At 42.8% G+C, this 24,327-nt stretch overlaps 1 protein-coding gene across 9 annotated transcripts in view; it reads left to right on the top strand.

Annotated features, from left to right (window-relative positions):
- Nucleotides 1-19,992, top strand: part of GIT2 (GIT ArfGAP 2) — a 53,266-nt gene extending 33,274 nt beyond the window's left edge. For 5 of the 9 annotated variants that reach the window (XM_066370728.1, XM_066370724.1, XM_066370725.1 and 2 more), the window contains 6 exons: nt 3,123-3,371; nt 4,890-4,979; nt 9,309-9,391; nt 9,983-10,171; nt 15,763-15,826; nt 16,572-19,992. In XM_066370728.1, coding sequence (XP_066226825.1) covers nt 3,123-3,371; nt 4,890-4,979; nt 9,309-9,391; nt 9,983-10,171; nt 15,763-15,826; nt 16,572-16,784 — 888 coding nt within the window. In that variant the 3' untranslated portion in view covers nt 16,785-19,992. Of the gene's footprint in view, nt 1-1,833; nt 2,542-3,122; nt 3,372-4,889; nt 4,980-9,308; nt 9,392-9,982; nt 10,172-15,762; nt 15,827-16,571 lie in introns of those variants that run through there. The other 4 variants (XM_066370730.1, XM_066370726.1, XM_066370731.1 and 1 more) reach the window with 2 other exon arrangements.
- Nucleotides 19,993-24,327: the final 4,335 nt, after the last annotated feature.

Raw genomic sequence — 24,327 nt, 5'->3', positions numbered from 1 at the left:
CGATGCTCTGCCCCTCCGGGGCGTCAGTCTGCCACGACCAGAGCCACTCTAGCGCCTGGGGCAGAGGCCAAGGAGCCATCCCCAGCGCCCGGGCCATCTTTGCTCCAATGGAGCCTTGGCTGCGGGAGGGGAAGAGAGAGACAGAGAGGAAGGGGGGGGGTGGAGAAGCAAATGGGCGCTTCTCCTATGTGCCCTGGCCAGAACCGAACCCAGGTCCCCCGCACGCCAGGCTGACGCTCTACCGCTGAGCCAACCAGCCAGGGCCCTGTCACAATATTTTGAGGGTACTGATCCCATCATTTCATTCTCTACAATATGGGATTTTGTACGCTTCCCTCAAACAGAAACAAAACAAAGTTATCTGATGACTATTGCTTCAGAATCGTCATCAAGAGCAGAGGACATGGTACTTTTCATTTGTGGCTGGGCCCTTTTCAACAATGCTTCCTAAAGGAAAGCCACAGACCTAGTGAGAGTCTTGTGCCCCTCTGCTTGTCAGGGAAGTACACTGCAGCACCCCTGGCCTGGGGCTTGCTTTAGTATTCTTTTGGTATTGAATTCTAGATTATTTTTTGAGAGCTTTTTGAGGTAAATGGCTCTACTGCCTATAATAGAAGGGGACAAGAATGCCTGAAGATCAGTCAGATGTTAATCAAACACTTGTTCTGTGCCATATTGGCTCTGTTTGGGACTGGTATGCCACTGTGAACAGGACAGACTAAAAGCCATAACATACTGGGCTTGCACTTCCACTGTCTTTTCTAAAATATCTTTTAATAAATTATAGTTTGACCCATTAATTGAACTAAGAAATTTTTTGAGGTGCCTTTTTCTGAAACATGCTGACTTTGCCCCCGTAAATCAACCGGCTAAGCATCATTTTTTTTATTCTGATGCTTCTTTTAGTACTTGTAGATATCAAAGATAACCTATCTCTGAAAGCAAATGTCTTGAGTTTCTTTAAGAAATGCAGAATGAAATTATTTGCTATTGCTCATGGATTAATTCCTCAGTTCTTAAAATTGCTTTCTGAAAGTATTGAATCATCTATAACTTTTCATTTTCTGTTTTAATTCCTTCCAAACAAAAAAAAATATTGTCTGGTTGTTATTAAGATAAGCATCATTCAAATTTATCCAAGGACATCTCTCTAAATACAGAACACTAAACTTCTTAAAAATTGAGACCAGGAACTTGTGCTCATTAACATATATGCAAGCAAAATCCATACTAGATGTTTCAGAGACACAGAAAGTATTAAGATAAAGTTTCATATTTCAAGGCCCTGTCTAAAAAACTCTTAAGAGAAGGTTTTTACACACACAAACATGTGACAAGACATCCCAGTTCTTCATTGACAGGCATGTATCAGTTATGCTTCTCACTCTTAGGACCTTAAACCATTTCACTTCAGAACATGGGTTCCCTAATACATATTTCTGACAGACGCTTTATGCCTGTCTGTATCCTGGAATGTAGGAATTTTGAGTGGCTGCTTGTCATTTTGCAGCTGTTTCTTCTTGGGAAAGGGAGTTGCAGATACGTCATATCCTGAGAGTCTTTGTGCTGTAGAAGCTCTCTATTATTCCTTATGGGGTCGCTCTTCGAGAAAACTGAGAATGAGGGTGTTTCTCCGGCAGAGGCATTAAGTTAGGCTTTCACCAAGGTTCGGCAATATTAATATAAAGTGTATAGAATATGTTTACTTAGCAAAGATGTATTGATTTTATTTCAAAGTTAGGTTAAAGATCTTTATATCTATGTGTGCATATTATATATATATATAGTTGACAAAGTAGCATGATTTGTATCTGATCTTTCACATTTTAACAGTTGCTTGAAAAAGATGCTAATTAATGAAGAGGAGCAGCCACTATTGGTGTATTTTTCACAGATCGGTGCTTTATAAAAATTGAAAGTAACTCCTAACACTGAATGGGTTTGCTACTGAAAATGTAATGATCTTCTGGTGTGGACCTAAGCCCTGGCCCTGGTGGGGAATTTGGTCAGATTTTACAATCTGTCAAAGAGTAGACAGCTGAACTCCCACCACACCCAGCTTATAAAATGTCATGGAAGATGAAGGAGCACCAGAGGGGAAGGACACTGTACAGACTGGACTCAGTTAATTGTGTTTAAAATGTCAGACGCCAAAGAGTAACATGATTCCTTGCTGATCCCTTAACTCTAATTCATCAAACACCATGAAGCAGCCTGCATGTGAGGAAAATGAAAAGAGCTTTCAGGGTCTCCAAGTGACAGTCTCTAACTTAAAGTGGGTGGTGCCAAGCAGATTAGAGTGTTTAAAATGATGCCACCACAGTCGCGATTTCCGGTGACAAAGCCAAAGGAGAGGGGCCCACATATCATGTCCCTGGCTGAAAGCTGGTCAATCACCAAAGGGAAACAAGCGTGCTACGTGGAGCATTCAGACGAAGATGTTAATATAGTTCAGTAGGACTTCAGTTTTTTTTCATGATATGTTAATATAGCAAACATACCATGATTCGGTTCCCTCTATTTTTAAAAAAGTGCTACATTGTTTGGAACATCAAGAGTATTATATAATAAAGACTTATTGATCATAATTTTTCTTGTTGGCTTTTTGGGAAGCAGTAGCTGATCTGATTTTTCATAAGCTGAACTTCACTGTCTTTCTTGCTTTGCACAGCAACTTCAGTAACTCTTGTGCTGCTTCCATGGTGTCCGCTGGCATTTTTGGCATTTGCAAATCGCTCAGGGCTCATTTGAAAAGCAAGTTACCTAAGCGATGTCTTCAGGGTCTCAAGCTCTTGCTAGAAACAGCCTCAAGATAATCCAGAGTTCAGCTTGCCTGCAAACATTTTCCAGGCCCGTCATGACCAAATTTTAAGTGGTTAGACATTCCATTTTTAAAAAGTCCAAACTGCAGCTTTTCCACATTCAGAAATTAAGCTATTTAATATGCTTCAGTGATGAAGTGAGTTGATTGCGTTCTCGTTTATGGTTGCCTTTTACTTTCAACCCAGCTAGCTATTACTGTTCTTATTGTTTAAAGCTTGTATTTGTTTGTGTTTATTTGGTGTTTGCTTTTTCTGCTTGCTATAGAAAAACACAGTCCCACTGCCAAACATTTCTTTCAGCTTCAGACACTCCAGAGTGAAAATTCGAACCTCAGGAAACAGGCCACAACCAATATATATCAGGTGCAAACTGGTTCTGAGTACACAGACACTTCCAACCACTCTTCCTTAAAGCGACGTCCGTCTGCCCGGGGCAGTAGGCCCATGTCCATGTACGAGACGGGATCAGGTCAGAAACCATATCTCCCAATGGGAGAAGTGAACCACCCTGAAGAGAGCAGGACGAGACTCCAGCCTTTCCCCGCACATGTAAGTAACACCACTGGTGCTTCTGCTGTCACTCTCTGTCCAGCCTGACTCCTGTATTCCCTGTTCTGACCCTGCAGGTACCCACATCTCTGCTTTGCCAAATTGAGCTATGAGAGTTGTCCTTGTGTTTGCTGTGTTAACATGTTGACAGATGTTTGTGGCAACATCGCAAGCACACGGGGCCATTGGCTGAAAGTTTTTCAACAAGGCTGGGGATTCTGGTTCTTGCTCAGCTCCCCTCTCCTTTTTCTCCCTCATATGCGTAATATCTTTCCCAGCCAGCCAGTATTGGAATTTTTTTATAGCAAATTTTCTTCCCCACTTCCAAAAAACAAGAACAAAACTAAAAGTTGTCAGTAGAAGTAAGTGCCATCTTCTTTGAGATAGACAGGTATGTGCCCCTTTATGAACTGGAGCCCTTAGAATTTAAGGTGCCTCTGCCCCTCCCAGTTGAGCAGGCGGCATCTGTGGTCTGGACATACAGGGTAGGTCAAGAAGCCTCTGGGCCGCCACAGCTTCTGCATGTGTAGTCAGTGTGCCTGCTTAGCGTCCACATCCCCCCCTTCCCCTCTGTGGAGAAAGCAGGGCTTAGTCACTTCATAAGAATGAGGTGTAAAAACACTGCATTGATTTTGTAAGTGTTGTATTCTAAAGATTGTGTTCTGTAATAGGCTGCTAACATCTTATTTTACAATGGAATAAGTACAGTATTGTGTGTGAGGTTTTCAAATAATAAATTTCAGATTTATCCTAAAATCTTTTGACAAAATGTTACAGACGTTTTGAACTAATGTAATTTTTTATAGTAATATTTATCTCTTTTAATGTCACAGTTATTGTTTTTCAGCCAAATTTTATAGGAATTTCCAAAAAATTCTCAGTAAATTCAAAGTAAAGAATGTTTAATTTTGTCCAGCATTAGTGTAGTAAAATTACAGTATTTATTGTAATTGAGAGTCCAGTACTTCAACTTTTTAAGTTGTTTGGGCTAAATATTCTAAAGCAATTGATTTGATAACATTTGTAAATGGGAATGTCATTGAACTAAGTTTAGAATCTTATTTTTGTGTAACTGAAAACAATTTAGGAAAAGCAAACTTTGTTAACACTTTTCATACTGTACTTTTTTATTTTAGGAACATTTAGAATATAAGAATGTCATATTGCAAAAGGTTTATGTCTACTAAAAAGTAGACTAATAACATACCGACTTTTAATCATTTATCTGTCCTCATTAAAAACCAAATATTTGTTTAAGGATATTTATTTTTTTAAAATTTGACAAATTATGCTAGTATTCTTCTCCCTTATTAAAAAAATAGTCTTATAAATTCTGAGTAATTTCTGGGAAGCATTTCACTAAGGGATTAAAATCTCTGAGCATCTGTCACCGGCTAGTGTGGCAGTCAGCCGCCTGTCACAGAAATTTCAGCACTGATCTCAGTGCATAGCTTTTTAGGAGGAGCAGGGTTTTTGTTGTTTGTATTTTCCCGAGTGTGTTTCTTTTTCCCCTTTCAGATTGGGAGGAGTGCGCTTGTGACCTCCTCTTCGTCTCTGCCTTCCTTCCCCTCCACACTTTCCTGGTCCAGGGACGAAAGCACCCGAAGGGTTAAGTACACTCTGAATGGTCTGCTCTCTGGAGGAGGGGCAGTGCTCCTGGGAGCTTTGTGTTTCTGGCCCTCCTGTCTCTCCACTAACCTAACTGGCCTTCTGTCCTGCATGAGGCAGTGCTTCCCTCTTGGTGTGTCACAGGCACAGCCGCGTGTATGGATGCACACAGGCACGCACACACATGCACAGGAAGCGGCCTCCCTTTTGTCTAACTCCACATTACTCTGTTTCACATACTATTTAACAAAGTCTGCAATTTACCCCATAACATTTATTCTGAGCATACTGTCGTTTTAAACAATCAGAAAATTAGCTGGCTGCTGGTTAAATATTGTAGTAAGGCAAATCTATCAAATTTGTTCAGAGCTTCAGTCCCCAGATTAAAATATACTAGTATGTTTGGACTAACTGAAACATTAAAGCATCATGCTTTTTTTTTCTTACCCTCTTAGTATATTTATGTCAGCACCATACTTGACAAAATAAGGTTTTGTGGTTCCTGTGTCTCATATATGCATTGCAACAGATAGCAGAATTGGAGTTGTCAACGGCTGTTAGTACGAAGCTGTTCACTTTATTGGTCAGGTTCAACTTTCTGATGTGTAACTTATATTCCCAGTAAGGATATGTGATTCCAATTAATAGAAATGAAATATTTCATTTGAAATTTTAATGAGTCAAGTAAACTTTGGTCTACTGTGAAGTTTTTTTTAAAAAACAAAACTTCTTTTTAGTAGTTTTGAGAACAGTTGTACCTCTACTAAGATGGAGTTTTATACAAGATTAACAAGTCATATAAACTGAAATCCTGAAATGTTCCTGAAAGCTTCGTCATGAATTTAGGTTTTTATGACATGTCTGTATTTTCTTTAAAAATTGCAAATATATTAAATAAACTGAACCAGCACCAGCTATACAGTAACTTTTCTATTAACAGCTTTGTGAGAGCAGCACTTTTAACTAATGGATCTTACCTCTGCATGTTTACAATAATTTTCACAAAATTAAATCTGGCTAATTTGAAATCCTGTACAAATGTTTTTGTGGACAACAATGAAGGACTTAATTTGTAAGTAACTGATTTCCTGGGTGGTTACTGCTAAACATTATTTTCAGAGAAACATTACTGAGAAACATTTCCTGAGTACTTCTATTAAATATATGAGTTATTACTCTTCTAAAATGTTTTGGTGAAACTTAGTACTTTTGATCATTGTTGGGGGCAGTATATTTGATTTGTAATTATCAAATTTACATCAAGGAAGGCAAAAAGATCCATTATAAAACTGTGAGATTTTCTGGGCTTAATTCTGTTTTCTAGATTTTCCACTGGAGCAGCTCTGGATGAATTTTCCAGAATAAATATTTAAATGCAAATTTTTTACATTGTGTGTGTGTGTGTGTGTGTGTGTAAAAACTAAAGGAAAAGAAAGTTAAAGATGGTCAGACATTCCCTGTTAACGGCAAGATGGGTTTTTGTTATTGGGATTACTTTCCAAAGAGCCTGCTGTCAGTGTTTACTGCACTGGACAGTGCTTGCCTCTGGTCTTCCATCTAGACTTCCACAAGTCAATAACTCACTGGTTGGTTCATAAAGCCAGATCAAAATAAGGCAGCAAATGAAGTAGAACTGTTTGTTTGTTGGGGATATAAACAAAGGGATCTTAAAAGCTAGTCAATTTTACAGAACTTAAACTCTCCATATGGCTCCATGCTATACTTTTAATCATTTGCCAGATGAATTTGAGTGGGTAAAGTATGAATTTTAGGAGCCAAGCTCCTAAAATACAAGTGTCTTATATTAAAGTGGCTAGGCCCAAGTAGAGTGTTTGGGGCAAATGTGAAAGACCTCAGCAGACAGAGAAAGAGAGCATTTGTCCTGGGAGAGGAGAGGCCATGGGGATAGTAAGCAAAATGTTATCTGCATAAGGAGTCTCTGCACCTGGGGGCTGGCTGCCTTGCCTGTCTACATGATGGCCTTCAGAGGTACAGGCAGCATTAGCAGTAAGGAGCAAATAAGTAGATTTTATATAGCCTTTCTTAAACTGACTTACTCTGTAGTAGTCACTCTTGGATGAAACTATAGGGTCTCCATATCTTTTAACAAGATTCTTAATTTATAGTTGACCCTTAAATAGCAAGGGTGTTAGGGACACCAATTGATCCGCATTAAAAAATCTGCTTATAAGTTAAGTTGGCCCTGTTTCATATGTGGATGTCCAACTACCAGTTGACCCCTGAATAACATGGGTTTGTACTGTGTGGATCAATTGAACTGTGCAGGTCAACTGAAAAAAGTATAAGTGGACCACGCAGTTAAAACCTTTATTCTTTAAGTGTCAATTGTACAGGTATATCTCAGCCACATTTTATTGTAGTATTAATAAAATTACTTGGTCACATGTTTTGATTAACTTGGATTAAGTTCAACATGTAGAGCTGGAAGTAGCTTAGATTTCTATTTTGCAAAGTAATCAGTTTAGGTTCTCAGTCAGCTTGATTTCTGTTCTAGATGAAGAAATTCTTAAACATTATGGATAAAATAAATACTGAGGGAAAACTGTTTTTATTAAACACTTCAGAACTAACATATTCCCCTTCAAGGGAATGTGGTCCTCTTTAAATTTTGTCAACCTGCAAAGCCCTGTGCTTAGCAGTACTGCCATTTCCTCAACACAGTTTTAGTATTCCTCTTTTAAATCTGTATTCCATTTTTGAATCTCCACAGTTGCATCAAATCTTTATATTTTCAAGGTTAATTGTTTGGGGAAACAGGTAAAAGTGGTTGGAAACCACTGTCACCAAGTGTCACACTGGGTTAATCCATTTTGGTTCACAAATAACATGTGGCAATAAGCAATACCGCCTGACCGGGTGGTGGCGCAGTGGATAGAGCATCAGACTGGGATGCGAAAGACTCAGGTTCGAGACCCCAAGGTTGCCAGCTTGAGCGAGGGCTCATCTGGTTTGAACAAAAGCTCACCAGCTTGAGCCCAAGGTTGCTGGCTCGAGCAAGGGGTTACTCAGTCTGCTGAAGGCCCACAGTACATATGAGAAAGCAATCAATGAACAATTAAGGTGTTGCATTGTGCAAAGAAAAACTAATGATTGATGCTTCTCATCTCTTCGTTCCTGTCTGTCCCTGTCTATCCCTCTCTCTCTGACTCTCTCTCTGACTCTGTAAAAAAAAAAATAGCAATACCAGTTTTCTGGTGTGGCTCATACAAACCATCTCTGAGGTAGTTCTTGGAAAGCCATATGTGATCATAGAACCCCAGGCATGACATCTTGGAGGTATCAGGAGACCTGGCTTCCTGGTCCTGTTTTTCTGCTGACTGTGGCCTTGAGGGTATTATTTTGCTCATCTGGTGTTAGACTAGATCAGGGGTCCCCAAACTACGGCCCGCGGGCCACATGCAGCCCCCTGAGGCCATTTATCCGGCCCCCGCTGCACTTCCGGAAGGGGCACCTCTTTCATTGGTGGTCAGTGAGAGGAGCATAGTTCCCATTGAAATACTGGTCAGTTTGTTGATTTAAATTTACTTGTTCTTTATTTTAAATATTGTATTTGTTCCCGTTTTGTTTTTTTACTTTAAAATAAGATATGTGCAGTGTGCATAGGGATTTGTTCATAGTTGTGTTTGGGTTTTTTTTTTTTTTTGTTTTTTTTTATTTATTTTTAGAGAGGAGAAAGAGAAACAGAGAGAGAGAAGGGGGGAGGAGCTGGAAGCATCAACTCCCATATGTGCCTTGACCAGGCAAGCCCAGGGTTTTGAACCGGCGATCTCAGCATTTCCAGGTCGATGCTTTATCCACTGTGCCACCACAGGTCAGGCCATAGTTGTTTTTTTTATAGTCCGGCCCTCCAACGGTCTGAGGGACAGTGAACTGGCCCCCTGTGTAAAAAGTGTGGGGACCCCTGGACTAGATCATCTATAGGCAGCATCCAGTGCTAAAAGTCTGTGGGTATATAAGTGCTGGCACATTTGCTATCTAAATGGGTCTCGTTATATTATAGTTAAACTCATATTTCTTAGAGAACTAAATGTGGGTGTGTTGCCTTGTGTGTCTGTGTTAGTTTGTACCAAGGATCTGTTTATGGAGTAGCCACAGAGCTAAGAAGAAAATGGTGCAAAAAAGAAAAGAAAGCATTTCTGGATCCACAGCTCATCTTTTACTAACTTCTTAATAAAGAATTGGCTCCTGTCCCAAATGAGATCTGGGCCATGAAAACCTTGTAGCCTAAGAGGTAATGATTCCTGGGAAGGGTTCCCAAGGAGGGTCTCATGCTCTAAACTAATGGGGGTCGCCTTTTCTCTCTTGTAGGCATCCAGACTGGAGAAACAGAACAGCACACCTGAGAGTGACTATGACAACACTCCCAATGACACGGACCCAGATGACCTGGGGTACATCTGCAGGAAGAATGTACTGGGGGTCAGGCTCTTAAACCAGAGATCCAGCAGGCTGTGGTCAGGAGACATAGTTCATCACCTGCACCCTTTACTCTATTTTTGGACCCAAAAAGGGTTAAAATATTGAGGCACAAGTTATTGTTCAACACCTCTTTTTATCTCACATTTCCACAGGGGCCTTTTTTCTTTTACTAGCATGTTTTGTGTCTATAAGTCTCTATGATGTACTTAAAATCGACTTTAAGTCAATGTTAGGTTGTACTTTCGCCCCATGGAACTGGCTCATTTAGGGATGGCTTTTAACATCATGCCCTCCCCATTTTGGTTATTCCCTCCCTTTCCCCATCTTTACTCTTTCTATAAAAGTCATAATTTCCAGCCCCGTGGTAAGTGAAATAACCTCCACATGAGCTGTGGTTGCCTGTTGCTGAAACAGCCTTACCATGAGTCTCCTGCCAGACAGGATAACGGAAACCACAAAAGCAGCCTGCCTTTTGTGTTCAGCAAATGCCCATGCAGTGGCTCCTAGAAGCAGAGAAGCAGCTGATAAGCACCTGTTGCATTTAGCCTCTTTAATGTTCACAGGTCAAGCAGGAAGGGGAGGCAGAGGAGTATGGTGTGGCAAGGTGACAGCTCAGTACCAGATACGGTAGAACCCCCCACAGCCCCAAGCCCCCTCCTCCCCAGCACCGAAGATGTCATCCGGAAAACTGAACAGATCACCAAGAACATCCAGGAACTCTTAAGAGCAGCCCAAGAAAATAAACATGACAGGTAAGGCGGCTTGAAAATCCCTGGGAGAATGTGCATACTCTCTGGGGGAGATGCTGCTCCACTTATGACCGGGGATTGTATTTCGTGTCCTGATTTTAAAGGTTTTTGAAATTTTCAGGTTTATATATCAGGCTTTAGAACAAAATTGTAAATTTGGGGGGTTTTTTAGATGGTATTTTTAGTCTTTCATTCTTTTTATGAAGTACTCTGAAAATAAATGTCTCTAGAAATAGACTTGCTGTGTAGTTGTAGTGACGTTCCTAGTTCTACATGGAGAAGGGAGAGAAGCAGCCTAAGACCTTGCACTTGATTCTTCCTGGCACCAACGCTCCCTGTGATCTCCTTAGCTAGGAAAAAGTTTGCTGCCACGAAAGGTATCCTGAAATGAACCTGATCTTATGTCTCCCCTGTGTGTATGCACTTTTGTGTGTACATGTATAGTGTGTAAACGTCTAAGAAATAAGCAGTTTACAAATAAAAGTCAATCAAAACACCATTCAAATAACTCTGCTCATTGTGAGCAAAACCATTTCCTGCAGTCTCTTCTTGCCATAGGAATGGACTGGCTTTTGTACTGACTCATCCTTTTCCTCTCTGAGCACTTCAGGTTGTTAACTGTTCTGGGTGACATCCTAGTTTCATGTGGCTGGCCCAGTCTAGACACATTCATGAAACGTGGTTTAATCTCATCCTGTTGAGTTTGGTCAAAGCCCAAGAACAATCTCATTTTTTTCATTAGGTTAGCAAAGCTTAGTGCCCTTGGTGATGAACCACTCTTCCTACCTTGTGTATATAAAAGTTGTTCAAGGACCACAGTTCTGCCCCTCCTTTCTCTTCCCTGTTCTCTTCTACGTAAAGATGTACCATTGTTGTTTGCATTTTCTCTGCATTCCTGGCACTGTGCTAACCTTCCCCTTTAAAAAAATAAAAAGATTTTTTTAAGACTTTTTTCATTTTAGGTGGGGGAAAGAATGAGAGAGAAAGAGAGGGGGGGAGGAGCAGGAAGCATCAACTCCCGTATGTGCTTTGACTAGGTAAGCCCAGGGTTTCAAACAGGTGACTTCAGCGTTCCAGGTCAACACTTTATCCACTGCGCCACCACAGGTCAGGCTATCTTTAGTATACAGTGCAGACTTTTTCCAGTGTCGTGGTTTCCCACTCGGTAGGAGAAGAAGAGTCAGTTTTGGTTGAAGGAGAGGAGTTAGTCTTCATGGCTAGATGACTGGAGGATCCTCAGAAAAAAAGAGGAACCTGCATAATGTCTCAGCCTCCTTCCACAAAAATTATGCAGCTTTTCATCTTCCTCTTTCCCCAGGCATCCTCTTTATCGCATGCTCTCCTGCCTCACTGGCTATCGGTGCTTAGTTCCTCTTCTCAGCACAGCACAGCAACAAGCATCTTCGTCATCTTATTACCAAAGCAAAATGTCTCTCAACTTTTCAAGCCCAGTCTTTTTTTTTTTTTAATTGCTGTTAGAGAGGGCAGGGGGGAGAGTGACAGACAGACATTGACCCATCGCTCCACTCATCCCTGCACTCATTGGTTGATTCTCACGTGTGCCCTGACCTGGGATCAAACCCACATTCTTGCACATTGGGATGACACTCCATCCAACTGAACTACCCAGCCAGGGCTCAAGTCCAGTCTTTTAGTAATTTTCTTTTTTGTGTGTGTGAGAAAGGCAGGGAGAGAGACAACATCAAGCAGTTCCTGAATGTGCCCTAACTGGAGATCTAACCCCCAACATTGTCATTTTAGGATGACGCTCCAACCGACTGATCTAACCTGCCCTTTAGTATACAGTGGGCCAGTAACCTTGATACCAAGATCGACTCCTTTTCTAGTGCTCTTCCTCCATTTAGCAATGTGCTTCACTTTTCATTTCCCTAGTTCAGGAGTGCCATGCTTACATTTCAAACTTGAAAAATAAATGTGTTTAGGTTGCATTGTTATCTTTGGTAGTTGTCAAAAATATAAATATCTGCCCTGCAGCCATTTCTGGCTTCAAAGATCACAATATGGTGGTTGGTACAATTTGGGAGGTTTTTTTAAATGTACAAATGTATTCAATAAATGTTATAATCTGATTTCTTTTGTAAGACCATGAGACAGTGATGCAAAGATTTTAATTATTAGCTCATTCTTTTGCTTGAAATCAGAATTGGTCTAGAGGATTTATATTTCATAAATTGTTTGATCTTCTATTAAGATCTCTGATTACTTACATATTTATGACACTTTTATTTATAACCTTGCATTGTGCATTTTTAAACCCATGCCTTTTACTCTTGTTTTCTCCTCTTGTTGATCCATTGCTTATCCTAAGTAGACCAGTAGCCCATGTGGGCACATTCAGGCTTGGTCCTGCTTCCTTGGTGCAAGCAAACTCCCCTCAGCCCCTGACTTTCCTTCAGCCTGGTTCTATCCCCGAGGCCTCCAGCCTTATTCTCTCTCTCTCTCTCTCTCTCACACACACACACACACACATACACAATTATACAATTCAGGATTATTACATATTATGCATAAAAGCCTTTTTGAGGGAAGGTAACAATTTGAAGTTGTGAGCATGAAGTTCCTCTGATAGAGGAGGATTTGCTTATTACTCTGTGTGTGCTTTCTTTTGTGGCTTATTGAGGATTTCCTAAAATATCTTATAATGAATGAGTTTTTGACAGATGTTCTTAGAAAAAAATTTCTTCTCTATGTAGCAGGGGGAAAGGGGAAATTATATTTTTGAATCAAAACAAAAACTGTAACTGGCAAAACACAAAACTCTTAAGTGTGGTTCTCAGTTAATGTGGTATTAACAGACATACTGGTTCAAGAAGTATTTATGTCTGATAAATACTGTGGATGTGGAGTTTTTGCTATGTTGCTGTGGACATAGACTTTTTCTCTGAGTGTCTGTGTGGCCAGATGGGTTGTTGCTCCTTAAAATTTGCAAGTTAAGCCCTGGCTGGTTGGCTCAGTGGTAGAGCATCGGCCTGGCGTGCAGGAGTCCTGGGTTCGATTCCCGGCCAGGGCACACAGGAGAAGCGCCCATCTGCTTCTCCGCCCCTCCCCCTCTCCTTCCTCTCTGTCTCTGTCTTACCCTCCTGCAGCCAAGGCTCCATTGGAGCAAAGTTGGCCCGGGCGCTGAAGATGGCTCTATGGCCTCTGCCTCAGGCGCTAGAATGGCTCTGGTTGCAACAGAGCAACACCCCAGATAGGCAGAGCATCACCCCCTGGTGGGCGTGCTGGGTAGATCCCAGTCGGGCGCATGCGGGAGTCTGTCTGCCTCCCCGTTTCCAACTTCAGAAAAATACAAAAGAAAGAAAAAAAAATTGCAAGTTAAATAATTTTATGCATCGGCATTTTTGTTATTAAATGGTATATGGTTCTAACTGCTCACAAAGGTAAAAGTGAGGATTTCCCATTTGAAGGCATTTTGGGATAATTTAAACCATTTGTTAAAATGTGATGGTTTCATTAAAATGTAAATATTCTTTTTTTCTGAATATTTTTTCAATTATAGTTGACGTTCAGTATTATTTTATATTGGTTTCAGGTATATAGCATAGTGGTTCCACATTTATATAATTTATTAAATGATCTCGGTAAGTGTGGTACCCACCTGGCACCAAACATAGTTATTGAAATGTAGGCAGTCTTGATTAAAATAGTTTTGATACTAGATTTCTTACAAAGATGAAGTACAGTGGTTGCTGATGACAATCTTTAAGCAGAAGCCAATTTCATGACTTAAAAAATGTGGAAAGAATGTTACTCAAAGGTTTTAAGTACTAGGATGGATGCTGTTGAATGGCATTTGGTTTTATACTGTAGAAGGGAAATTTTAAAACACAGCCATGTGTGCAAGGTCAGACTTAGGTATTTACACCATATTTCCCAACATGCTAAAATCAGGCTCCCACATCTGTTTCCCTCCTGGGCTCTGTGGGTCAGTTCCAGAAGCAAAACCCAGGCCTGGTGGTAGTGTGGTATCTAAGAATTGTCACTTAATACCGTCTTCAGTTTGCCTTTGCCTCTGTACCTTGTAACACGTACTACTCAGGGTAGAAATACAACGTTTTTAAGGTACAGAAAACTAGCCCATTTTTTGCTTGTCATAATACTAAGAATAAGAATCCTGAGTGAGGGCCCTGGCCAGTTGGCTCAGCGGTAGAACGTCGGCCTGGCGTGTGGAAGTCCCGTGTTCGATCCCTGGCCAGGGCACACAGGAGAAGCGCCCATCTGCTTCTCCACCCCTCCCCCTCTCTTTCTCTCTATCTCTCCCTTCCCCTCCCGCAGCCAAGGCTCCACTAGAGCAAAGTTGACCCTGGCGCTGAGGATGGCTCCATTGCCTCTGCCTCATGCGCTAGAATGGCTCTGGTTGCAGAGGAGCAATGCTCCAGAGGGGCCGAGCATCGTCCCCTAGTGGGCATGCTGGGTGGATCCCGGTCAGGCACATGCGGGAATCTATCTCTCTGCCTCCCCACTTCTCACTTCGGGAAAAAAATAAAGATGTTAACTGGAAAAAAAAGAAAAAGAATCCTGAGTGAAGCCAGAGTCTCAAATCTTCCAGTTCTCATCACCTAAGAAGTCAGAATCACCAGTCATCAGTGTAAAGAGGCTTTCTATTAAAAAAAATAAAGTGTGAATTTGTTGCCTCTAATGTCAGGAGAGGCCTGTGGTGTGGTAGTGAGGGTCCTGGGCTTAGAAGCTGGGTGGCTGGGGTTGAAATCTGCTCTCTTATCAGCTGTAGGATCTTGGACAAGTTCTTTGCCTCTCCAGGCCTCCATTTCCACATTTGAAAAATGGGTGTGATAGTAATACCTACCTCACAGGGCCGTTGGGAGGATTACATGAGTCTGCAAAGCCCAGAGAATAGAACCTGGTATCCAGTCATTGCTCCTGAAGCATCAGCTCTTGTGCTGTCATCTTGGGCCCCTGGGAGGCCAGGTAGCCTGGAAGAAAGGATGAGGACAGGCAGATTTTAGTGTGCTTTGTTGTCTTTGAGCTTGTCAACCAGCAAAGTGCTGACTGTGCTCATAGCATTTTATTACAGAGCCATGCAACTTTATGAGAAAGTGGGTAAGTGACTGAACCAGTATATGAAGCTAATCTCAGTGTTTCCTCCTTATCCAAAGGAAACCTTTAGACATCCCAACAATTCAGATGCATTGGCTGGAAGGAATTTGGAAATGTCTGTTGGTTTTTCAGTGTTGAGGTGTAGGCTCCAAGACTAGGGAATTTTTTAGTATATACTTTATTTTTAACTTCTATGGCCTTCTGCATGGAAATCCTTGTTTCACTTTTAAGACTTGGGAAGATGAGAAATAAATGACCATTTTGAGAGGATATGAGAATCTTAACAGATGGTTTTATGGTCTCACCCGGTTAGTAGTGTATATCATCTGTGCTTCATACCTGGAGACTGTTTTTATCAGATTGAATGAATTTTCGAGAAAGGCTGGGGGGGACTCTGATCTATAACCAGGTACCTTCTGTTGGTGTGGAATATAAATGAAACCTGTGCTAGCCGCTGAGGGTTCTCTGTCTCTGAATTATTTTACTCTCTTTGAATAACCTCTTCAATATTCTTGCAGTTATATTCCCTGTTCAGAGAGGATACATGTGGCTGTTACAGAAATGGCAGCATTATTTCCCAAAGTAAGTTGTTTCCTGCTTTCTTGATTCAGATCTTTTTAAGTAAACTGCAAGAAATTTCTTTGTGACCTTATTATTGTATTAACCATTTGTGTAGCACAGTCTTAAATCTGCAAACAATCTTTTAAAGCATTGAAATATGTTTTTGTTTTACATGAATATTGGTTTTAATAAGACAAGGTCTGAGCCCAGTAAAAAGCAAAGCATTAATATAAAATTTTATCTGGAATATTTCATCCACATGGATTAATATTTTTGAAGAACTACCTCAGAATAGCACATACTACTAAAATGATACTGCATGCACTTTGACCTTTGAGTTAGAGCACCTCAGCATCTCTCACACCAGGGGTTGCAAAGTATGCAGTGTTTGAGCACCCCCATTGAAAACATGCATGACAGGAAGGAAAAGTCCATGTGAAGACAGAGGCAGAGAGTAGAGAGATGTTGCCACAAGCCAAGGAGCTCCAAAGATTGCTGACAACCCACCCAAAGCTAGGACAGAGGCATGGAACAGACTCCCTCAGAGGCCCCAGAAGGAACCAACTTTGCTGACATCTTAATTTCAGATTTAGGGCTTCATAAACTGTAAATGAATAAATTTCTGTTGTTTAAAAAAAAAAGAAAAGTACATGACAGAACTGCTGTTCATTATGGAACAGCTGAACTTGTTTTCAGAAGAATTCTTGTCCCTGCTCTTGGATGTCCACCCTGCATTTCATGGTCAACGGCTATGTTTTCTATTTAGAAACCCAAGTCTGACATGGTGAGGACTTCCCTTCGCTTACTAACGTCCAGTGCCTACCGACTCCAGTCAGAGTGCAAGAAAACCCTCCCGGGGGACTCCAGCACACCCACGGATATCCAGCTGGTCACGCAGCAGGTCATCCAGTGTGCATACGACATCGCCAAGGCCGCCAAACAGCTGGTCACCATCACCACCAAAGAGAACAACAACTGAACAGCACAGTGCTGACTTGTATTTTTTAGGCTTTTCAAAGTGCGGTTACAAATTTAGACATGGAACTCTACCGATTTTTATCAGAAACAAACATTTAATGAAAGTTTAAAACTTAAAAAAAACAACTCAGTATTATTTTTGCATGTTTTCTAACAAGTTTTCAACTGTTAATTTAACCCACTTGCCTTATTTTGTGACTGTTTGCCAGTTTGCTTTCTGATGTTCTGTTCTGTCAGTGACTGTTGAGTTATTGATCAGAGACATCCAGAAGCGTAGCTTCATTGTTTCAAGTTTGTTACAACTTTTCCAGCTCTTAAAACTCCCTGCCTATGGTTAAAACTTTAAATGAGATGTTTTAGTAAAACATTTTCTTGAGAGAGTTGGGTAAAAAAAAAATATATATATATATATATATGTGTCAACATTATCTGTTCCCTACCAAGCATTGTGCAATAAGTGAATTTTCTAACCTATTGCAAGACTCTCTAAGTTTGGAGTATCTCCAAGCATGTATGTAGAGACAGGACTTTGCCACTTTCTAAAAATGGTGTAACGATCTTTCTTAGAAGGAAACCATGAATTGCTCCATTTCTTCTAGCTGTTCTAGCACTAGATGTTCTTTAATTTTTCTATCTTGATCTTCTGTCCCTTTCTATTGTACTATAATCCTGAAGTCTCCATGGCGTCAGATAAGCACTCATCCTCCAGGTTGGGTGTTATTTGGCCATGTCCAGGTAGGAGCATCGCCATGTTGTCACACGTAGTTTACTGCTCTGCCTTACCACAGGAAACCAGACTTTCATTCCAGCTGCAGCCAAGAGGAGGGACAGCCCCACAGGCCTAACTCCTTCTTCTCCCCACCTCTTTCCTCTATCACTGCCATGAACCATGGGAGAGAAATCATCTGCTCCCTGACCTTGTATTGTACCTCTCCCCAAAAATGCTGTTACTCCTTTAACCACTTAAAGCTTTCTCACACAACCTGCTTCACATATCCTGACACCTTTAAGGACTTCTTATAAGGTAAGATGTATACAGTCATCTGTGAGTTTATCTCTTTTCCATTATCTTGCTAGTAGTAAAAAATTGGGACATTCAACTTTCAAGAATTCCTTAGGGAATGTTCTGACTACCATCCATCCCAAAGCTACAAAAGAGTACAGGTTTAAGTTCTGAAACGTATTGAGTTTGTTTTCTAAGTGGCTAAAGAGACCTTTTGTATTGAATGCGAAAGCATGTCTCTGTACCTGCTCATTGCAGCAGCTTTGTGTGGGTGTGGCTCAGACCCTGACCTAGACCAGGGAAGCCAGGCAGCAGCAATGAAGGAGACTGAGGTGAGCCAGGTGTGGTGCAGGGGGTGGGGACTGCGGTGGGCCAAGGCCCACCAACGGGCACAGCAGCTGCCTAGCTCTCTACTCGGGCTGCCGTGTGGAAAAGTGGGCCTGCGGTTGCCAGAGCTTTTATTTCTCAAGACTCCAGAAATCTGGATGTTATCTGTGCCATCTCTCTCTCTGTAAATGTTGGTGACTGGTCTAAACATTGTCACAGCACATATGGGTGAGCTGTGGGCTCTAGGCTGGCAGCTCACAGCCTTTGCCCTGCAGCCCTGTGAAGTGTAGTATGAGAGCCTGGCTTCCCTGGTCACACCTGGTTTAGGCTCTGAGCCTCGTGTAACGTAGCACCCTAGCCTGTGAGAAGTTGCTGTTAATCCTCATTTTACCTATATATTCTGTCCCATAGTGCTCATTCATACCCATGAAGAAGTCAAAATAATCAGAGTTGCCTAAATGCATTCTAAATAAGCCTGTACTTTCACAGAACTGTTTGATTCACAATCACTTTATAGCTTGACCGTAAGCTGTCGTGAAAGGAGCACCGTGGTGGTGTTTGGTTTACTCAGTCACTGTATGTGGATGCTTTACCAGGTTTTGCTACACTGAATAACTTGGGGAAAGGGTCCACATCTCCAAAAGACTCGTCCACGTGCTCGTCTGCACAACCCTAAGTGCCATGCTCCTGTCGGATGCTGAGGAGATGCCTTCTGAAAGGATGTCTTCTAACTTAAGTTCAAGCACTGTCTGAAAACCTTTTCTGCATGTTGCACATACTTAGCTGTCCCTTGTCTTTCTTGTGAACACCTGCCCTCCTATTGGGCGCATGTGGGGTCCTCAGGAGAGGCCTAGCAGCAGTCTTGAGTTGGTGACCTTGGCTTTCCAGGAAGGACAGACTTCTGAATAACGAGTCATCTATGGTGGGTGGGTGAAGTGGTGTCTTCACCTGAACACTCGAGGGCCTGTGATGAAGGATATTGTTTCTGTGCCCTAGAGAATGTCAAGGAACGGGGGGACCAACAAAAGCGTTTCCAGCTGTAAGATCACCACAGAATTTGCTGTTAACCACAGTGCCAAAACTCTAGAAAGAAGTTCCCAGGGGGAATGACACATGGTGGGGGAGGGCCGCAGGCTTCCCTCTCCCTACGCCCTGCACGTTTCCTCAGCCTCATTTGAGATCTGGTGTCAGAGGTTCTCTGGTCCTGTTGGCAAATCGCACCTTGGCTGAACACTTTGTTCACTGCTTTTTGCACATGGGTTCCATAGCCTTGCACTAATGTCTGTGTTCTTTAATGTTATTTTTTCACCCTGTATCCTCAAATTCCCATTCCCCCCCTCCCAAAGCTGGTGGGACAAAGGTGCACTTTACAAAACTGGCACTCGCTGAAGAGGAGATAGCTCCACCCCTAAGCTCCTTTAAACTGAAGTCATCTGCCTCAGATTGCAAATAGTTCTTATTTGCCAAAGAACAATCGGGCCCAAAGATCAAATACAACATTTTATATAATTGGACCTGTAAACGCACAACTCAGGAGCTGTTGTCCAATTCCTCAAGCGACTTAAGCTGCAGAACCAGGAGCGAGGCTAGCGTGTTGGTCCTCCGCAGCAGCTGTGAGCTTTCCAGACCTATCATTTTCCTTCTTTGCTTGTCCTGGTAGAAGGTCACCCTTGTTTTTACAAAATAAAATGCTGCATAGGAAAAATGAAATGCCTTTTATTCAAATGTGTTTTATCCATGTCACCCTTTATTCTGTACTTACTTTTTCATTTTTATTGTACATTCTATTCTGTAATTATTGTACAACCCTTTAAGCGTTGTAAAATTGTTTTGGAATTTGTGCCTGCTAGTTATGCAATAAACAGGCTCTATAATTGTCTTTGTGATAAGTCTATGTTTCCCATCACTTAGTTGATGCTTCCAGAGACTCTTGTCAGAGTTCCGAGAAAGTTCTCTTCACGTCACTTCATCTTTAATGAGATGGTATTGAATATGCTTTCATCGTGGGCACTCTCTCAGTTTACGGGAATGATGTCCTTTTTCATCCTTTGCACTCAGCAGATAGCTCTGTTAAAAGAAATCCTGCATCAGGATATCAGTGCCAGGTATCTTAATGTGATGTATGTAATTCACTCCTTAAGTTAATTTTTTAAAATTCAGAGGACAGCAGTTGAGCACATGTGCCCTCCCGTCCTCTTACCAGCTGATCTGGTCGTGGGGTTAGTTTAGTCTGTTAAGGCCATCGGTCTCTTCTTAACTTTCAGAGCAAGACCCACTGTGTAGGTTCACATGGGAGACTGTGGAATGTAGACTTATACCTGGGTTCATCAGGGTCACTCTTAGCACCCAACAGTTGTCCTCTAGAGAGGTGACTTGGGGCTCTCCTCACAAACAGAAGATGGGCGAGGGCAGGACCTGGTTATTACAGGTGCTTTGCCAAGAGAGAAGTCTAGGAAATATGGAGTGTCCTCACTGTGAGCCAGCTTGTCTGATGTCCTGGACCCAGCAGGTCACACCTATCAGTACCTCCTAGGAGGGCCTGCTGAAACCACCTTTGGTTTGTTTGATTCAGCAGCTCAGGGTGGGGGGGGGGGGCGCTGGGAGTTGCATCTCTGACGGGCCCAGGGGACGCCGATGCTGCTAGTTGGACCACACTCTGAAACACTGCTGGAGACCCATTTTCAGGGCCCTCTTCACCACACAGCTCCTTGCCTTTCTGCTTTTAAACATGTTTTATACTAATTCTAATAGCAACTAACATTTATCAACTATTTACTCTGCGTCAGGCACTGTGCAGGGTTCTCTTTGTGGATTAACTCTTTTAAGCTTCACTACAACCCCGTGAAGCCGGAGTAGTAGTTCCTGTTGTACAGAGGACAAAGTTTACACTCAAGGTGAGGGAAGAGGGGAGCATGTTGAGTTTCTGTTTGTCTGGCTTGTCTTTATTGACCAGCTTGGGCTTTCATCACCCTAGCAGGGCCTGTGATGAGGTGATGTGATTTTCTGAGAATGTGGCCTCATGGGGACGTGAAGTCTCATGGCAGCTACATTGCCCTGGCGCTCTCCCTGGATTAGAGGGAGACACGCCAGGATTATAATCTCCCTGGATAGTTAGGGTGACATGAGACTGTGAATACATGGCTTTATTGGATAAATGGGGCACAATCTCCTGTGGCCCTTGTGTGGAAGCTGTCTCATCATTGGGACCCCTTTAGCATTTATCGAATGACCAACTGAAAGGACTGTCCTCTGACTCCCCAGTACGTTGAGCAGCACTTTCCCATCCGTGGGCTACACAGGGGTGGCCTCACCACAGGAACCACAGCCCAGTGAGCACCTGCGGTGACCTGCTGCTCAGCAGGCTGGTGTGCAAGACTGTCCAGGAGTTGGTCGCTATGGTCCACAGACGCCAGGAAGAGGAGACTGCATGGTCCCCACCTCTACCAGCCAGCCACCAAGCCAGAGGCTAGAGCCCCACAAGGTGAGTCAGACTCCTTCACCGCTTCACAGGGGTGCTGTGTCAACTCTCCACAGAGCAGGTCCCAGGACAGGGTCACTGGGGCCAGGAGAGACGTTTGTGAACCCTTGTTCCATCCCGCCCCACTGCTGTCTTCTCTTTCCCACACCCAGGCACTTGCTGACTGTGCCCTTCCCAGACTCCCAAAATGTCTAAACACACTAGAAACTTCTCAGCCTATTTCTCCCAGATTCAGCTTTTCTCCAAGAACTCCTATCTCTTCCTCCTCCAAAATCTCTCTTCTCACCCCTTCCCAACACCTTCCCTCCTTGGGAATCATCTTCTCCCTCTTCCCTTTCAGGATGCCCCCTCCACCTTCCCCTCCGAGCTCTAGTTGCAGGGACTTCCCTGTGTCCTGCCCCTCCCCTCCACCAGCTCTCCACTCCCCTTCCCTTTTGGAACCCCCAAGCAACTTCCCCTCCCTTTTTCTCTTGGCTTAGTCTTGCAAACCCTGTCTCCTTCCCAGGTCATTTTTTCCGCATGAGCCCCAGAACACATTACGGAGAGGGAATTGAAATCTAATGTGGACCCGAGCTCCAACCTGGATCAAAAGTTGGCTTCTTAGTCTCCCCTTGCACCATACCTGGCCATATGCTTCCCTCTTCCAGCCCTGCCTTCACAGGCCCCCACTCTTTCAATACCGTGTTCCTGCCCTGTTCCTTTCAGACCCAAGGGACTGAGTCAGTATTAGCAATTCATTGTCACAGCCACTGGGCTAAGTACAATTTCATAAAATAGGAATGGAAATTACCTCCATTTTGCAGATGAGGAAACTGAGGCTTGGCCCTCAGAGCCCAGTTAGTAGTGGTGAATCGAGTTTACCACCAGCCTCCACTGGTAGTGGCCCATCCAGGATGAGGAGGGCGAGAGAAACATGGTGGACAACAGAACTTCTGGTAGCAGAGGAGGGTGAGGAAAGGCCATGGCTGAGACATCGGCAGAAGTAAGGTGGGAGGGACACGTGGAGCAGACGTGGTGGCTCCCGTCTCCTAACGTTTCTCTGGCCTGGGAGCGAGTGTCAGAGCAGGGACACTGGGGTGCTGGTCTCTGTGTAGTCCTCTGCCTGCCTCCAGGCAGGGCGGGGAGGGGAAGCTTAAAGGAATAGAGCCTGGGTGGCCAAGTTTGTGTTTTGTCCTCCAAGTCCCTATTTTTGCTGCAAACATTCCTCATCTTTTCTGTCTGTTTCAGATTGAGATACTTGGCAACCGCAGCTCAAGTAAGATTCTGATCTATGAGTGAAGGATGTTGCCCAGTTCAGCTATTTCAGGGATTCAGGGACTTCACAGATTCCACGTGGCATGGTGATGCACCCCCAAGTTGACCATTCTGGAAGAAGATGGAAGACTTTCAGGTGTATATTTGTAAAAGATCTCTGACTGCAGGATGGAGAGAAAAAATGAGGTGGACATGTCACTTCAGCCAGAAGTCAGTGGTAGCCCAGAAAGATGGTGGGAGAGGAGCAAAGTGATGGACTCGGAGATTTCAGGTCATGGTGACAGGACTTAGTGTCCCGAGCTTTATGGCTCCTGCAGTGGGCAGGATGGTTGGTAGTGCCATTCACTTATCTGGGAACATTGGACAAGGGCCAGATGGTTGTTGCTATTTAACAATGGACGTTTCGGAGAGATCATTTGATAGTCTTGTGCTGAGTTTGAGGCACCTTTGAGACACATAGTGGAGATGTCAGAGTGGTGGTGGATAAAGGAGTCTGACCTAAAGAGACAGATGCTGCTGGAAGCCAGAGGCCTGGCTCACATCACCTAGGAAGGGCCTGTGTGATGAGGAAAGGCCTGGGCCACAAGGCTGCACCGCTTGGGTTATAACTGGCAAAGGCCAAAGTCACTCTGCAAAAGTGAGCAAAGAACCCCATTTGTATCATCAACCCAGATGGAGTAAGAAATGTCCGTGTTAACGGTAAGCTCTGTCTCGGGAATATCAAGTCAGCAGCATGAATGACAGTGCCGCTCGGCTTGGGGAGTCTCACACATGGGGATCCCCACGCAACAGTGTCCTGTACTCTAAATGTTTCTACACAGAAACGGGATGTATGATGCTTTCTGTTTTATTAAAACTATCCAGATCGGCCTGACCTGTGGTGGCGCAGTGGATAAAGCGTCGACCTGGAAATGCTGAGGTCGCGGGTTCAAAACCCTGGGCTTGCCTGGTCAAGGCACATATGGGAGTTGATGCTTCCAGCTCCTCCCCCCTGTCTCTCTCTCTCCTCTCTAAAATGAATAAATAAATAAATAAAAATTAAAAAAAAAATCCAGATCAAGAAAAAATACTTCTTATATCCATAAAGAAATACGGATGTGCTAAATATACATATTTATTGCACAAATGGCCCCTTTAGTCCCATGAGTTACAACTGGCTCTGTGCCTTCCACTGACATCTGCTCATCTGTGTACTGGCTTGATTCCTGTCACTGTTCTTGTTCAGCGTTGTAACTTCCCCAGGCCTTCGCTGCATCCTCCCTGGAGGGAATATGTGCTGAATGAGCAGGAAAAGCAAACTGGTACATACAGAACAAAATAAGAATCATTTTATATTAGTTCTGGCTTCAGTACCATCTTTTCTAAAGGAATTAAACTTTGTAGAAGAATCTGCAGAATAATCTATCATTAATTTTACAGTAGTTAGAAAAAGGTGTTTAAAAACAATAAAATTAATATGCATATATATACATGATATATATA

Source organism: Saccopteryx leptura, chromosome 2 (assembly GCF_036850995.1).
Source record: "Saccopteryx leptura isolate mSacLep1 chromosome 2, mSacLep1_pri_phased_curated, whole genome shotgun sequence".
NCBI classification, from domain to species: domain Eukaryota; kingdom Metazoa; phylum Chordata; class Mammalia; order Chiroptera; family Emballonuridae; genus Saccopteryx; species Saccopteryx leptura.
This window is presented reverse-complemented; position numbering and strand designations above follow the sequence as displayed.